At 45.5% G+C, this 17,292-nt stretch overlaps 1 protein-coding gene across 2 annotated transcripts in view; it reads right to left on the bottom strand.

Annotated features, from left to right (window-relative positions):
* Window positions 1-17,292, bottom strand: part of LOC108922607 (multiple epidermal growth factor-like domains protein 9) — a 59,702-nt gene that overhangs the window by 31,998 nt on the left and 10,412 nt on the right. The window contains exons 1-2 of one of the 2 annotated variants that reach the window (XM_029253043.1): window positions 7,195-7,407; window positions 5,240-5,441 (exon numbers count right to left, since the gene is read on the bottom strand). In XM_029253043.1, coding sequence (XP_029108876.1) covers window positions 5,240-5,441; window positions 7,195-7,222 — 230 coding nt within the window. In that variant the 5' untranslated portion in view covers window positions 7,223-7,407. Of the gene's footprint in view, window positions 1-5,239; window positions 5,442-7,194; window positions 7,408-17,292 lie in introns of those variants that run through there. The other variant, XM_018732830.2, reaches the window with a different exon arrangement.

The following is a 17,292-nucleotide window of genomic DNA, read 5'->3' on the forward strand; positions in this document are numbered from 1 at the left end:
TAGAAACATTTTTAGAGGATTGTTTTGCAAATGGAAGCCCCAGCACCACCATTCCGTGGCCACCTTTTTGGCACCCTGGAGTGTAATTATGGACTAGGGCTTGACTTCTGCTTGGCTTAATTGCCATTCTTTAACACTGCGGGTGGAGCAGGAATGCAGCAGGCTTCCACATCTCCTCAAAACTCTCCTTCACAATCAGCATCAAATTAGTAAACCTTTGTTTATTCCATGGGACACAGCTAGCTTTTTTGGAGAATACCTTTAAATAGTGAAAAGGTGTTGACCACAGACCTTCAAGTATACATTAAACAATTCCTTTTAGGAGATCATCTATGAGAATACTTTTTACGGTTTTCATCATGGAAACATGACAATAAATCTCTCCAGACTGGTAACTGGGAATTCACATTTAAAAAAAAAAAAAAAGAAAAATCAAGAAATTGCCTCCACAGCTTACAAACACAACTGGGACCAGAAGTCTGTTTGTAATTTGTTTGGTTGCAAAGTTACTTTTACTACTAAGTCACAATCAATAAAAGGTTAATAATGCAGGCATCCTTCGATTTATTTGCTAGTAAGGTTCTTTAAAAAACTTAATATATAGAAATAATAAATTTTAAAAACTATGTTAGCTGTTTTGTTAAAGATTTGTATGAATTTTGAGATAGAGTATTAAAACTAATTTAAATGACTGAAAACGAGAGGGAAACTTCTTTCCACAAACCACGGTTTAATGCTCACTGGTCTCATCACGAATGATCTCATTGCAAATATGCAATGTTCATTATCTTGTTTTTGATCACCAACACTCAGAAATGCCAGACATAAGTTCAATTAATTAGGTCTCCACATCCTATTCCGTCTGAGTGCTTGAATCTTTGTAAATCGTAACTCGACTGTTACACGAGGAGCCATTGTACACCGTAACAGAAATTTGTGAGTAATGCAGCATTGACTAAATTTGACAAGGGCTACTCTTTACCCTCAGTCAAGTCAATATCCCATCAAGAGCCCAGACAGAACAGTCCAGACACCAGCTCTTTGACCAGTCCCATGAGCTCTCCTCTCCAGTAACAAATCTCTGTTGGTCTCACCTCCATGCACATTGGACAGGATGAAGTGGATCTGGACTAGAACGCCTACAGTAATCGTCCTGTTGATCATTCCATCAACAGGAAGCCACCAGCATTTGCTGCCAAGCCAGTTCATGATGTAGGATGCAGAAGCTCTTGCAGATGAAACTATCCAGTTTCCACAGCTGCCTCCTCACAAACCAACAAGCTATAATTAGTTTCTCAGGGTACTGATTCAGTTGTGGGGGCGGGACAGTGCTGTCAAACACAAAAACACATGTACAATGTAGTCGTCCTCTCCTCTCTTGTCCCCCTCCAGGCTCTCATTACCCACACAGTAAAACCAAATGTGTCCAGAATGAAAAAGGACTCCCATCGGGAAGTGACCGAAATCACACCACCAACAATGATGGATGAAAATGTTAGATGGTGTGTTCAAAGAGGCCACTTCAGCAGCAAAATCTTTCTGAAATTGAGGATTTATATTTTACCTTCACTTGTGATGTTATGACAGATTGGACTAAATGTGCTTTGCTTTTTACAGTTGAAGTCAGTATAAGCAGCGTGACACTAGTAACCTGCAGTATGAACAATCTTTTCTATAGTCATGGATAGCACACACAAACACACACATTGTCTGAAACCACTTGTCCCAAGTAGCGTCACAGCAAACCGGAGCCTAACCCGGCAACACAGGGAGCAAGGCTGGAGGGGGAGGGGGAGGGGAACACATCAGGACAGGACACTAGTCTGTTGCAAGGCACCCCATGCGGGACTTGAACCCCAGACCCACCAGAGAGCAGGGACAGGCCAAACCCGCTGCGCCATCACACTCCCCTTCTGTCATGAATAGCCTAATAAATAAATAAATGTACAGCCATTCTAACAAATTCAGCATCCCAAGCTGCCAGCTCAAGCAGACTCATACAAAATCTATGAGACAACTTCATTTTAAACTAACTCTTGAGTGAAACACTTTAATCTTTGCTTTACTCCTCCATTAGCAACATCATCACAGGAAGGTGATAACTGACATTTCAGTCATAACCTGGGGGAACTGTGGTTTAAATCCACACAAGGTAGCCAAGTTTAAACATCAGAGGATAGTCCCACAAGGATTCCCTTGTAGGTTCTCAGTGGCAGGAACAGGAACATCCCCCAGACCCCCAGGGATCCCAACCCCCACTGAGCATGCACAGTGAAGGGGATCTTCCCCCTAATCTGTGTAAGCCAGCAGGTCCCCCGTCTGGTGGAGAGAGCCCAGAAGAGCTCAGACAGTCTGAGCAGGAAAGGCCACAGTGGTCGAGGTCGCGAGGTGAGTCTTGCGACCTCTCCCTTCAGCCTATACTGAGTATTGTGGGAGCAAAGGGGAGGAGTGACTTCAGGGTATGAGGCTTAGCTGATTAACTAATTTCTCAATATGCTTAATTGTGCATGAATTAATTTAAGATCAATTAGAGAGCAAGTGTGGGAAACCTGTGTGTTTGCATAGGAATGCACTGGTGTAAAGAATGCATTCTGAATAAGGCACATCCAGAGGTCCCCCTCTGCCTCCTTTAGCTCATGACACCTCATTCTACATGGTTATAGTGCATTCAGTACAGATCAGAATGCAAACATTGAGTGCTAAACCACATCAATATCCCCTGGGGAGCAACATATTGCAGGTCATTCATTTCAAAATCGTGATGGTATCTGGTTTGAGCCTGGGTCACTTTACATCAGATATTTAGAATACCTCACCCACAGCAATTAAGTACAAAATTTCATAAAGATGCTTATTAAAGCTGAATGCGCAGTAAAGCTTTTAGGTGTTAACCTGCGTGTTGTTTTTAACATGAAGACAGTGACTGCTGGCCACATGAATACTTTAAAACAAATGTTCATTTTATTCCATTATTCCTCTTTGCACAATAACAACATTACAATTTATTGTGAAACAACATGCATGAACTGCTCTCCAGATAAAGGCTTTAAGGTAAATTCAGTATTATTATAATCCCAATTACAATGCAAAACATGACTGTAATCGGTACTAAAGGGATGACTCATTGAGTGGTTATACTTCTTTCTTTAACTCTCCCACATTCCATTCACAAACAATTCCTTCAAATGTCCCTGTGAATGTACGCTTGGAATCAGCATTCCCCAAGGACTTAAAAGACTTCAACTGTATTAAAAAATTTACTGACAAACTAACACACTTCTGAGATTTGCTGAAGATGGCCAGACTCATTTCCAAGATCCGCTAAGAGAGCCAGTCTCTTCTCTGAAATTTTCCCAAAAGTTGACTGGACTCATTTCTAAGACTCACTGAGATGACTGGACGTGTTTCTGAGATCCATCAAAGATGACAAGGATTGTTTCTGAGATTTGCCAAAGACGGTACTTTTTTTTGTCAGATTCTCCAAAGACAGCCAGGTTTATTTCTGAGATTCCCCAAAGATGGCTACATTTGTTTCCAAGTTTCAGCAAAGATGGTCAGGATCATTTCTGAGATGTGTCAAAGGTGGAACAGAGCAAAAAGAGGAAATATCTTGTGTGGGAGGGGCAGAGTAACATGTTGAGTCCACATGAGCAGAACAGCGTGAAGGAAAATGCTGGATGTGTGGAATGATGGTCTGGATGTATCTGGGCTCCCAAAATAAAGTGTTCCCCAAATCATAGTGTCTCACATCTAGTCTGTTTTCTACCAAGCAATGGGGAAGAATAGGGATTAAAGTGGAAGGTGGTAAATGAAAACAGGCAAAGCCCATTCAACCCACAGATTTATGACAATGACCAAACTCAATTTCAATATCTGCTCAAGACGGCCATATTCAAGATGCTTCTCAGCTGATGAGTTCAATTCAATTTCTTCATTGTTTATTTCCATTGAAAAGTTTAAGATGACTGTTGATGCATGGAGTTACAAACAGAGGAAGTGGAACATCACAGACTGATCAAATGTTTAGGGAACGCTGCACATGAACTGCATGACTATTATTTTGGGGTGATTCTGGATAGTCTCTACTGTGTCCATCTAGATTCTTCTTGACTGCAAGGCATTGAAACCCTGCAGGTCTTTTTTAACATGAGTTTAATCCTCCCCTCTGCCCTCCCTCTCTCCATTTCCACCATTTGCCATCTCCATCCCTGCTGTTCTGTTGTGCACCAAAAGCTGGTAAAGCAGCAGGATGTCTCTTGACTCAGGGCATTCATAATGTCATCAAAGTAACACTCCCTCTGCTCATTTCCCTTAATGGTCTGCTCTGTCTGTGTCAGGTCAACTGTTAACTGGTGGTCATTAGGAGAAGCACTTGTTTAAGTTCACAAAGATTACTGATGTGTGAACATCAAGGGTATGTAAGATGACTAAGATCAATGTTCACTGCTTTAGTGGAGCTGTGCTGACAGCACTTCCTGCTGGTCCTTCATATGGCCTTAGAGCACCTGGTAACCAGTAAGTCTTTGTTCAATTTTCTAACTCAAACTTCAAACATGTACAGGCACACACTGACACAGAAAGGAACACATCCTGGAAAGTGGGTAACAGAATACAGTTACCTTCCAGCAAAACAGATAACAATTACAATGTCTCCCCTTTTCATTGCTGTTTTTCCTCCTTTTTGTTTTCTATTTATAAGTCCAAACTGTCCCAGCAGAGCTGTGACACACCGCCTGGGGACACAGTGTCACTCCCATCTGGAGAAAAGAGGTGACTACAGGTAAAACAGGTGCACGGAATGGTGCAGGGGATCTGGTTTTGTCGGTGAGACAAAAGGCACTCGTCTGTGAACAGGTGCTATCAAAAGCACGCTTGTTACTGTTGACTCGCACAGCCGAAGGCATACCTTGTTACACCCTGGACTGCCACACAGGAGGACGGTACTGAGTCTAATAGGTCTTCTAAGGGAATAAAAAAATCAAAAGGCGCTGACAGCTGGGAAAGTAGCCAAAGACCAGCAGATGTTGTAGGAAGTGCTCCATCTCAAAACCAGAGACAGATATGGAACAACTCTGGAGAATTACCCAGTCGTGCACTGAACTACAACACAATGTGTTGAATACAGCTTCAAGTCACCAAAGAGGCCCTACTGTTGCACCCTGGCTAATTATCCCATGGAGTAAAGTAATGATCATGTGATCGGCATATGTGGGCCAAATGGACAATGGGTGGCTCTCACCTGTTGCACAAGTGGTCCACGGCACCAAATGAGTCACAGCCACAAGGCAGGCAGCCGGTGGAGCCGTTGTTGAAATAGCCATCCTCGCAGGTGTCACACTGCAGGCCGATGTAGCCTGGCAGGCAGGAGCACTGGCCGGTTGTCCCATCACAGTCCTCGGGGTCCAGAGCTCCCTCACTGCTACAGTTGCAGGGGAATTCAACTGAAACAAGGAAGGAGGCAGGGAGAATGAACATATGGCAACAGCCCAACAAGCAGGTTCACATGTATAAAATCATAGCTATTACAGTTAGGCAGGATGTCAGTCAACAAACAAACTCTTCTTCATTTAACCTGAAGAAAAATAAAATGTGGAAAGTTGTAGAACACACACAGACAGAAACCACTTGTCCCAAGTGCGGTCGCGGCAAACCAGAGCCTAACCCAACAACACAGGGGGTAAGGGACACACCCAGGATGGGATGCCAGTCCGTCAGAAGGCACCCCCAGCGGGACTTGAACCCCAGACACACCAGAGAGCAGGACCCGGTCAAACCTGTTGTGCCACTAGTTGTAGAATGAATGAAATAAAAACATAACTTTAACAGATTCCGTATTAGTCTCAGCCAGAGTGACGCATGCAAGATCTGATATTTGTGGCACTGAGAGGAATTAAACTGAGCTTCAGTCGTTCAATAAATTCATGTATTCCTTTTATCTTGGTGTTGAATATTTCATAGCAGCAAACATTTATGGACAAGTGCACAAAATGGGGCACACAGTCATCACATACTGTTCACACATTTACTTTGCTTCATTTAGCAGACCCTTTTCTCCAAAGCATCTCCCAGTGAAAGCTTTGTAGTATTATTAACCCATCAACCCACACCGTATTCACCCAAGGTGACTTACACTGCTAGATACACTAATTGCAATGAGTCATTCATCCATAAACCAGTGACACACACTCTTTCTATCACTCACACCCTATTGGTGATTTAGAGTCCCCAGTCCACTTGAACAGCATGTAACTGGACTGTGAGAGGAAACCCACAGAGAAACAGGGAGAATGCACAGACTGAGCGGTGAGCGGTGAGTCCTCTCACACCACCCAGGTGCTGTCCCAACGCTACTTGCTGTGCCACTATGCCACTCCATTTCCATATTTATGCATATTAATAGAAATAATTGAACAAATGTAATGAAAAAACGCACATTCACTCTCAGTGGATGTGAAGTACGAATCTTGCATGGATACCCATGGAAACATATCGTTAAAGGCAGGGAGGTCAAATGGCTTTATCCACAGCATTACATGTGGGTGAAATTCCACTGATTTACTTACAGACATTTTTCCCTGCCTAACTGGCTTGAGCAAATCTGCAAAATCACCGTTTAGCAGGGAACTGTTATACAGTTGTCAAATTATCATTAATGGAAAAAAACGTTCACGAACCCAAAGTTGCTGTTGAAAATGAATTAATCAGGAAAATAAATATATAATAGAAATAAAAAGTGCATGTTTTATTATATATATGCATAGTAACAATTTATTTGTATTTTTAAAGAGTACAGCTAACGCACAGCATGCTGAGGTCTGAGCTGAGTTTAAGTTGCTGCTTAATATCTCGTAACACCTCAGTATATTGGTAAAAACAGCTCATATAACAGGGAACAGTACAACCAGACAGCCTTTTAGCCCCAGAGATTAGATCCTTAATCAGAACCGCATGTGGCTTATCTCCTATCTCATGGTTACCTGTGATGGGCACTCTTAGAAATGTTTCCAATGCAGAAGATGCGCTTCTGTCATTCAGTTGCAAATCAGTTTCCCCTGATTTTAATTAGAGTAGTAAATCTCGACAGCAAACATGACACCAGCAGAGACGCCTATCAGAGCATGCTGGGCTTCTTAATTGCTTATTAAATATTAAAAGCATTCAGTGCCATCATCCTGCTTTGTTATAATCACTGACCTTGAAGTGGTGGTGAACTGGGTAACATCACCAATTGGGTCTATTTACCCCGCAGCTCAAAATATCAAGGAAAACATTGTTATGAAGCATTAACTGTTCCTCAGAAGCAAAGGACGCTTTCTTTTTTATTAGTTCCTCATATGATTTGGGATCAGCGTAAGGCAGTTGGAGAAGGAGCAGATTAACCAAGACAGAACCAATTTTGCTGCAAGCTCAGAAACACAACGTTTGAAGTCCACCAATCTTGGTTGTAATCTATTTTCTGGTTCTTGATAAAAAAAACTGAATATGGTCACAAGGACAAAGGATATCTGAGGCTTTGGCATAGAATGTAGAGAGCTCATCTCCACTGGCCCATGGGCAGGTAGTATTTGGCCCCACATTGTACTCAGGATCCTCCTCTCCTCGCTGGTCTCGAGTCTCTAGAGTCATAGCTGAACAGTCCCAGCTTACTGTTCAGCATCTGTACTCACCTAGGTAGCAGCAGAAAGATTCCATTCATACAGTTTCAGGATATATTCGTGAGACTGCATCAGACTGTAGATAGATAGATAGATAGATAGATAGATAGATAGATAGATAGATAGATAGATAGATAGATAGATACTTTTTAAGCAGATTTAGTAATTTATTTCACAGAGGAAATTTCACAAAGAACTGCAGCGGATGACTGGTATCAGTATATCACTGAGTGAAACAACAGTGGAACAGCGTTCTTGTGAAAACCTGGTTTCTCCCCTCCGAGCTCAAGATGACCGGACTTTTCCAAAACACAAGAAGAGAAGGATGAAAATATGATTATCATCACTGCATGAGCAGAAGCAACAAAGGCAACAGCAATCTTCTGCTTGCTTTATACTTGCATGACCTCTGACAGGGGAGGCTGCTGCAGAAGTATCATCTCAAACAGCTTCCCAGCTGCAACAAGACGGAAGGACATAACGCAATGATGGCAAAAAAAAAAAACAATCAGTTTATAGGATTGCCCATCTTACTGTGATGGCAGGTGACTCAGGGAGCTTTTTTCAGCTTTAAATTAACAGATGACATGTGCCAATAATGTTAGTTTGCTGTCTATGTCCAGGGACCTCATGATGACCCATACATACACATAAAAACAATTCTTAAATATCCATAAAATAAGATCACAAAAAGCAGTATGGGGTGATGTGAAAGCTACAACAGACTTTGGAATGTACAAGCTGTAGTGGTGTATGCTGGAGTTGAAATTATTCTTCTCACAATGACTGCAGTCCAGCTCCAGATGAGGTTACTTAAAATAGCACTTACTTTAACTAGGAGAGCCTCAAAGAATTGGGCCAGGCATCCCCTCTCTAAGGAGCCCTGTAGTACTTCTCACATGTACCTGTACCACTTAAAGGCTTAACAGAAGAAGAATCAGCCCACTTCCCCTCTTAGACCTAAGTCAACACCACAACTTAAAAAGACAAAACATTTTGAGGCCCTGTGGTCAACCACCATACAAGACTATGACTGGTTGAAGTGATCCGTTGACATAACTCAACAAAAGGCATTTATTATACACCAATGAGAAGAAAAATGGGACACAATGGGTATAATTAGCACCAGTGGATCAGCCCTTGTCATTCACACCAGTGATCTGGGAAAATGACTTCACCTTGCCAGCCATTATGTTACACTGCAGTGAACCCAAAAAAATCCACCTAAATTGTGATGCCCAATTGTGTTAACTCCAGTACTGACAAACGAGTTAAGTACAGTAATACCTCGCTCTACGTCGTTAATTGGTTCCAAAGGGCGCGACTTAAGTCGAAAAACAACGGAAAACGAAATTACCCCTAAAAAACTGATTTAGACCCCCTCTAAACCCCTAATAAGCATTCCCCTTAAGTGTATACACTTAAATTAATGCTAAAGTAAAGAAAAAACAAATAACACGGCAGAACTCTACATTACTGGTATCGGATGGCAGGTAAAAAAGACAATTTCCATCCATCCATCTTCCTCCGCTTATCCAGGACTGGGTCGCGGGGGCAGTAGTCCAAGCAGAGCCCCCCAGACTTCCCTCTCCCCGCACACCTCCTCCATCTCCTCTGGGGGAACCCCAAGGCGTTCCCAGGCCAGCTGGGAGACGTAATCTCTCCAACGTGTCCTGGGTCTGCCCCGAGGCCTCCTCCCAGTGGGACATGCCCGGAACACCTCCCCCAGGGAGGCGTCCAGGAGGCATCCGGAACAGATGCCTGAGCCACCTCAACTGGCTCCTCTCCATGCGGAGGAGCAGCGGCTCTACTCCAAGCTTCTCCCGGGTGACTGAGCTCCTCACCCTATACCTAAGGGTGCGCCCAGCCACTCCACGGAGGAAACTCATTTCTGCCGCTTGTATCCGCAATCTCATTCTTTCGGTCAAGATCCAGAGTTCATGACCATAGGTGAGGGTAGGAACGTAGATCGACCGGTAAATTGAGAGCTTCGCCTTACGACTCAGCTCCTTCTTCACCACAACAGACCGGTACAATGACCGCATTACTGCAGATGCCGCATCGATCCGTCTGTCAACCTGTCGCTCCATTTTTCCCTCACTCGTGAACAAGACCCCAAGATACTTAAACTCCTCCACTTGAGGGAGCAACTCCCCACTAACCCGGAGGGGGCAATCCACCTTTTTCTGACTGAGAACCATGGCCTCGGATTTGGAGGTGCTGATTCTCATCCCTGCCGCTTCGCACTCGGCTGCAAACCTCTTCAGTGCACACTGTAAGTCTTGATTCGATGAAGGCAACAGGACCACATCGTCCACAAAAAGCAGAGAGGAGATCCTGCGGCCACCAAAACAGACACCCTCCGTTCCCTGGTTGCGCCTAGAAATTCTGTCCATGAAGATAATGAACAGAATCGATGACAAAGGGCAGCCCTGGCGGAGTCCAACATGCACCAGGAACAGGTTTGACTTACTGCTGGCAATGCGAACCAAGCTCCTGCTCCGGTCATACAGGGAATGAACAGCCCGTAGCAGCGAGCCCCGAACCCCATAATCCCAAAGTACCCCGCACAGGATGCCACGAGGGACACGGTCAAATGCCTTCTCCAGGTCCACAAAACACATATGGACTGGTTGGGCAAACTCCCATGAACCCTCCAACACCCTAGTGAGGGTATAGAGCTGGTCCAGTGTTCCATGGCCAGGGCGAAAACCGCATTGCTCCTCCTGAATCCGAGGTTTGACTGTCAGTCGGATTCTCCTCTCCAGTACCCCGGCATAGACTTTCCCAGGGAGGCTAAGGAGTGTGATCCCCTTATAGTTGGAACACAATCACCGGTCCCCCTTCTTAAAAAGAGGGACCACCACCCGGTCTGCCAGTCCAGAGGCACTGTTCCCGAGCTCCACGCGATGCTGCAGAGGCGTGTCAGCCAAGACAGTCCCACAACATCCAGAGACTTGAGAAATTCGGGGCGGATCTCATCCACCCCCGGAGCCTTGCCACCGAGGGGTTGTTTGACTACCTCAGCAACTTCAGCCAGGGTAATGGATGAGTCCCCCTCCGAGTCCCCAGCCTCAGCTTCCTCTACGGAAGGCGTGTCAGAGGGATTGAGGAGATCCTCAAAGTACTCCTTCCACCGCCCGAGGACATCCTCAGTTGAAGTCAGCAGTGCACCACTTCCACTGTAAACAGTGTTTGCGGAACACTGCTTCCCCCTTCCGAGTCGCTAGACTGTTTGCCAGAATCTCTCTGAGGCCGACGGAAAGTCTTCCTCCATGGCCTCACCGAACTCCTCCCAGGCCCGAGTTTTTGCCGCGGCGACTGCCAGAGCCATGTTCCGTCTGGCCCGCCGGTACCCGTCAGCTGCTTCAGGAGTCCCATGAGCCAGCCAGGCCCGATAGAACTCCTTCTTTAGCTTGACGGCATCCCTTACCTCCGGTGTCCACCACCGTGTTCGGGGATTGCCGCCGCGACAGGCGCCGGAGACTTTATGGCCGCAGCTCCGAACCGCCGCCCCGACAATGGAGGTGTGGAACATAGTCCATTTGGACTCAATGTCCCCAGTCTCCCTCGGGACCTGGTTGAAGCTCTGTCGGAGGTGGGAGTTGAAGACCTCTCTGACAGGGGCCTCCGCCAAACGCTCCCAACAGACCCTCACTATGCGTTTGGGCCTGCCAGGTCTGTCCAGCTTTTTCCCCCGCCATCGAATCCAACTCACCACCAGGTGGTGATCAGTTGACAGCTCGGCCCCTCTCTTCACCCGAGTGTCCAAGACATATGGCCGAAGGTCAGAAGAAACGACTACAAAGTCGATCATCGACCTCCGACCTAGGGTGTCCTGGTGCCAAGTGCACTGATGGACACCCTTATGCATGAACATGGTGTTTGTTATGGACAAACCGTGACTAGCACAGAAATCCAATAACAACTCACCACTCGGGTTCAGATCAGGGAGGCCGTTCCTTCCAATCACGCCCCTCCAGGTGTCACTGTCGCTGCCCACGTGGGCGTTAAAGTCCCCCAGTAGAACGACAGAGTCCCCAGTGGGAGCGCTTTCCAGCACGCCCCCCCAGGGACTCTAAGAAGGCCGGGTACTCTGCGCTGCCGCCAGGCGCATAAGTACAAACGACAGTGAGAGACCGTTCCCTGACCTGAAGGCGCAGGGAGATGACCCTCTCATTCACCGGGGTAGACTCCAACACATGGCGGCTGAACTGGGGGGCTATTAATAAGCCCACACCCGCCCGCCGCCTCTCACCCTGGGCAACGCCAGAATAGTGGAGAGTCCACCCCTGGTCGAGAAGAGTGATTTCAGAACCCAAGCTGTGAATGGAAGTGAGCCCGACTATATCTAGACGGTATCTCTCAACCTCCTGCACTAGCTCAGGCTCCTTCCCGCCAGTGAGGTGACATTCCAAGTCCCAAAAGCCAGAGTTGGCGCCCGAGGTTTGGGTTGGCTGGGCACTCGGCCCCGACTACCGCCCAAATCACAATGTACCGGCCCCTTACGGCCTCTCCGGCAGGTGGTGAGCCCACCAAAGAGTGGCTCCACATCTTGACTTCAGGCTGAGCCCGGCCAGGCCCCGTGGGCATAGACCTGGCCACCACGCGCTCGCATGCTCGTGGCTCCAGGGTGGGGCCCCGGTGATCCCATACCGGGCGGGGTAAACGAGAACCTTGATTTTATGGTCATAAGGGGGTTTTGAACTGCGCTTTGTCTCATCTGTCACCCAGGACCTGTTTGCCATAGGAGACCCTACCAGGGGCGTATAGCCCCAGGCAATATAGCTCCTGAGATCATTCAGGCACTCAAACCCCTCCACCACATTAAGGTGGCGGTAAATAAGACAATTTTTTTTTTTTTTTAAGCTTTCAAATGATTTTAAAGATTACAGTATATTCTTTTATATATTTTAACGTTTATTTTTTTGATTTTACACTTTTTTATTGTTTTTAAGTGATTTTTAAGTTTTTAACAATTTTTAATATTTTCGGCTGACCGACGTAAAGCTGCGTCAGCCGACTGAAGATGAAAAGTATTTTTCTATATAAATTTTATAGAAAAATCGAAATAAAGTCGAAATCGATGCAACACAAAACGACGTAGGGCGAGCTGTTACTGTATTATGAACTTCATGAGCGGGCAGCTAACATGAAACTGGAATATGTAACCTGATAACAAAGCAGGAGCGTCATTGCCTCTGCCACCCTGTGCACTTAAAAAGAGAACAAATGCGTGAGATAGTGGTATGTAGAAAAACAAGTTCATGTCACTTCTAAAACACTTGAGAATGGTAATTGTCATGGTCCAAAGGTGAACCGTGATCTGTGCCGCACAAGTCTGGCTAGCACCTGCAGAAAGTGCCTACAACAAGTCGAACGCTTGAGAATTTAACATAGCAAGTCATGCCTGCTAAAAGAAGCATCCCAGGCCAAAGGGCGGTATGGGGCCAGAGGAACTGAATCTACCCTTGTCCTGAGAGGGTGGTTTAACGGTGCCCAGGACCTCTGTGGACATTTATAATTTATTGTTACCTGAGAACTAGACACAGCTGAGTATGAGCTTCTGCACAGGACATTACTGATCCTACCAAATACTTCTCACAGTGTTTATATTTCACAGCAGTTGACATTAATTTTGCCTTAACATTTTTGTTAAACTGCTCTGTGTTAGAAAATGGACCGAATAGACAAAAAATAACCATTATTTAACATGGGGGGGGGGGGGGGGGGGGGGGGGGGGGGGGGGGGGGGGGGGCGCAGTGGGTTGGACCAGGTCCTGCTCTCCAGTGGGTCTGGGGTTCAAGTCCCACTTGGGGTGCCTTGTGACGGACTGGCGTCCCGTCCTGGGTGTGTTCCCTCCCCCTCCGGCCTTACGCCCTGTGTTGCCAGGTAGGCTCCGGTTCCCCGTGACCCCGTATGGGACAAGCGGTTCTGAAAATGTGTGTGTGTGTGTATTTAATATGGAAGGTCAGTTGGCAATTCATTCTCCAATTTCCCTTATTGAAGTCAGTTTTGTTCTGTTTAAAGTTGAAATATTTTGTTTTTTTCCCCACACAATGATCAAGGGCAGGACTGGGCTGCATGCTGTATACAGTGGGCCTCACAGGTTTACATTTACTCATTTAGCTGACACTCCTTCACCAAAGCAACTTGCAGTGTTAGGCTACTAACAGTTATTTACCCATTGATACAACTAGATAATTTTACTGGAGCAACTTAGAGCAAGTACATTAATCAAGAGTACTACAGCTGGAGGTGGGATTCGAATCTGCAACCTCTAACACCAAAGGCAGTCGTTCCAATATTACCAAGTCTCATTTACTAGATGAAGGTGTTGAAAGTGCTTCACTGAAAACACAGGTGAACAGAAACGCCTCCAGCAGACCTCCCATACCACTTCTGCCCTCACTGTCCAATTGCATTTCACCAAGTTGATCCAGTGGCCAGCCCTGATGGGTCTCTGGTCTAGCCAACCTAGTCTACACACACAGACACACACACACACACACACGCACACACACACACGCATACACACGCACGCACACACGCACACACTGTCTGAAACCGCTTATCCCAAGCAGGGTCACAGCAACCCGGAGCCTAACCCAGCAACATAGGTAGCAAGGCTGGAGGGGAGGGGACACACCCCGGACTGGATGCCAGTCCATCGCAAGGCACCCCAAGCAGGACTCGAACCCCAGACCCACCAGAGAGCAGAACCCAGCCAAGCTTGGCGCATCACCATGCCATCTCAACCTAGTCTAATTAAGTCCAATTAAATTCCCCTGTATCCACAAAGCAACCAGTGGCCAATCAAGATATATCTCTTCTGAGGGCTTTCAAAGATAATATTACATTCTTCTGACTATTTCTAGTGAACGTCTCACTCTTGAAAAATACCTTTCTGTAGCTCCAGGTTCGTCATTCAGAAGTATTATCATATTGCTTTGGGGCTCGATGACCGTGTTTTGCAGCGTCTGCTATTAAAAAGGCCCCATGCTGTTATTGCATTACTGATAACAGTGTGCAGTTCAGGTCAGAGTGTCATAAAAAGAAAGTTTTATTTATCACCTCATGCATTTCAAAGGCCTTTTAGAAAAGGAGCACTTTCTTTCTGAATGAGATGCCACAGTCTCAGATAAATCAGTCAGGTTTAATGATTTTTCAGCTATAAAATGGAGCCATTATAATGATACACTCAATTACATGGTCAAATATAAGATAGTTTGCACCATTCTGAAGAAACCTTGACAGAAAATCATGATTATCCAGTGAAATTAAGAGGAAAGAAGCTAAATTTCAAAGAGGACTTCATGGAGTCTTCATGCTGTGGTAATGAAGCCTAACTGGTGCTTTAGGGGCAGTAGGGCGTTGGATCCAGTCTGACTCATCACACACTCCCTTTGTCAAATGAGATTCACTGCATGCTTTTACACCTGATCTTTTATTACATTAAAATATTTTCTTACCAGTCACTTCCAAAGACAACGTCTTGTACAGGTCACAGCTTTACATGGTAATGAAATTTATGAGTTAGATATTTTACCAAAGTAATAGATCATTGTTATTATAGCCATGGGGGGGTGCGGTGGCGCAGTGGGTTGGACCACAGTCCTGCTTTGCAGTGGGTCTGGGGTTCAAGTCCAGCTTGGGGTGCCTTGTGACGGACTGGCGTCCTGTCCTGGGTGTGTCCCCTCCCCCTCCGGCCTTACGCCCTGTGTTGCCAGGTAGGCTCCGGTTCCCCATGACCCCGTATGGGACAAGCGGTTCTGAAAATGTGTGTGTGTGTGTGTATTATAGCCATTATTTATCTGACTCTTTTCTTCAATATGACTTATAATGCTTGCTTAGTATACTAATCTACTTTACAGTGAACTACTTATTTATACTGCTAGGTCATTGTCACTGTACCATTTCACTGTAATTACCTTTATCAAGGGTATTGCAGTAAGAGTGGTGATTTGATTCTGGGTCCTTTGATTGTAAGATGTCAGTTCAAACATCTTTGCTACCCAGTGCCCCACTGATGTCAACTAACATTAAGTACCACAGCAGGACTGTTAGTGGCACTTGAACTGTCAACCTTGCAGTTGAAAATCCAGTTCTCTTACTGCCATGCTACCTGAGATATCACCTGCTTTAGTTTGCAATGATCAGCTTGGTGTGTTGTCACTCATGCTCAGATCACTTGGGTCTCAACACCGGTCTGAAAGCTCCGGATCACAGAAAGAACATTACATAACTTCAATTAAGCAACCGTTACAAAATCTTTTGCGAGTGCTGACTTGCTATCACCCAGGGCTGCAAGATGGTCCACACCCATCAGTGTTCTAAGGCACCGTATGTATACACGTATACAGACACGCACGCACACACGCACGCAAGTATGCACGCACATACACTTTACCTGTTGGCTTAAAGGGGCAAATGGACATGGCTTGAGACTAAAGACCTTACAGCCAGACAGAAAGAAATATGCTTTTTTCTAAGTGATGACCTCCATCACAGAAGGCCAGCCTACATAACTCTGCTGTAATTTAGCCCCACCAATCTCCCATAATGCACTTACACAATGTATCAGCAATGAGTACACAGGCCTCAGATGGTAACCACAACAGTGTTGTTGTTGAAAACATGCAAGCTCACAAAATTAGTATCTATAGATACAAATAGAGGTGAGATGACTGAGGAAGAAGACTCAGGTCTTCACAAACCTGTCAAACTGCAAGCAGATATTCCCTACCATGGAAACAGTTTTGAAATAATCAAATTCCTTCAGGATTTTGACTTCCACCTTCCTTCACCGAATACCTCAGGAAAACTGACAGCAGTTGCCAGAAGGCTTCAATTCCCTCTCCCAAAGCTTGGACATGCCGAGGCCTGATGGGACACACAGAAATGCAATGGTTATCTACACTGATGTGAAAGTTTATCTCCTGTACAGACTATCTACGGATCACTAGGTTCATGGGGCATCAAGCCATGTTTTCACCATTGTGGTCACCTCCCTGATGGTTCACTGAGGCTTTAAGTGCAGCATCATCAATAACAACAGGAACAACCAGCAGCACCAAAGCCAACAAAACAACAGCAAGATCTACAACATAGATCACAACCAGATGAAGTATCAAACCAACAACTCTCAGTCTTTATTAGAGAATAATAAATAGGTCTGGAGTGTTTCTAAAGCTTTCATTCATTTTTATCGAAACATTCATAATTTTGCACTCAGTTTACCAATGAATACATTCTTTCTTTCCATGTCCTAAAAGTAATTTGATTTAATGATTGCGTGCCTTTCAAACCTTCAAGAAATGAGCCTGTCCCTGCTTTCCAATCTTACCTGCCCTGACCTTCCCAGACCTGCTGCTCATAGGTTAAGAGTGCATAGGAATGTAGAGCTTATGCATCACCCAGCTTGGAGTCATACGACTGAATGCTAAAGAGCTCTTATCTCATTAGTCATCACAGCAAGAATGCCTGGCCCACTGACACAGCAACAGCCTGCGTCCATTCAGCTCCAGTGGCTGCAATCCATCCTGAACCAGGTTGTGTTACTCCAGGCTCTGCAAACGTCATTCTTTCTCCTTTTGTCATTATTCTTTCCGCCATCACCCTGCCCATCCCACCTTCC

Source organism: Scleropages formosus, chromosome 6 (genome assembly GCF_900964775.1).
Source record: "Scleropages formosus chromosome 6, fSclFor1.1, whole genome shotgun sequence".
NCBI lineage: Eukaryota > Metazoa > Chordata > Actinopteri > Osteoglossiformes > Osteoglossidae > Scleropages > Scleropages formosus.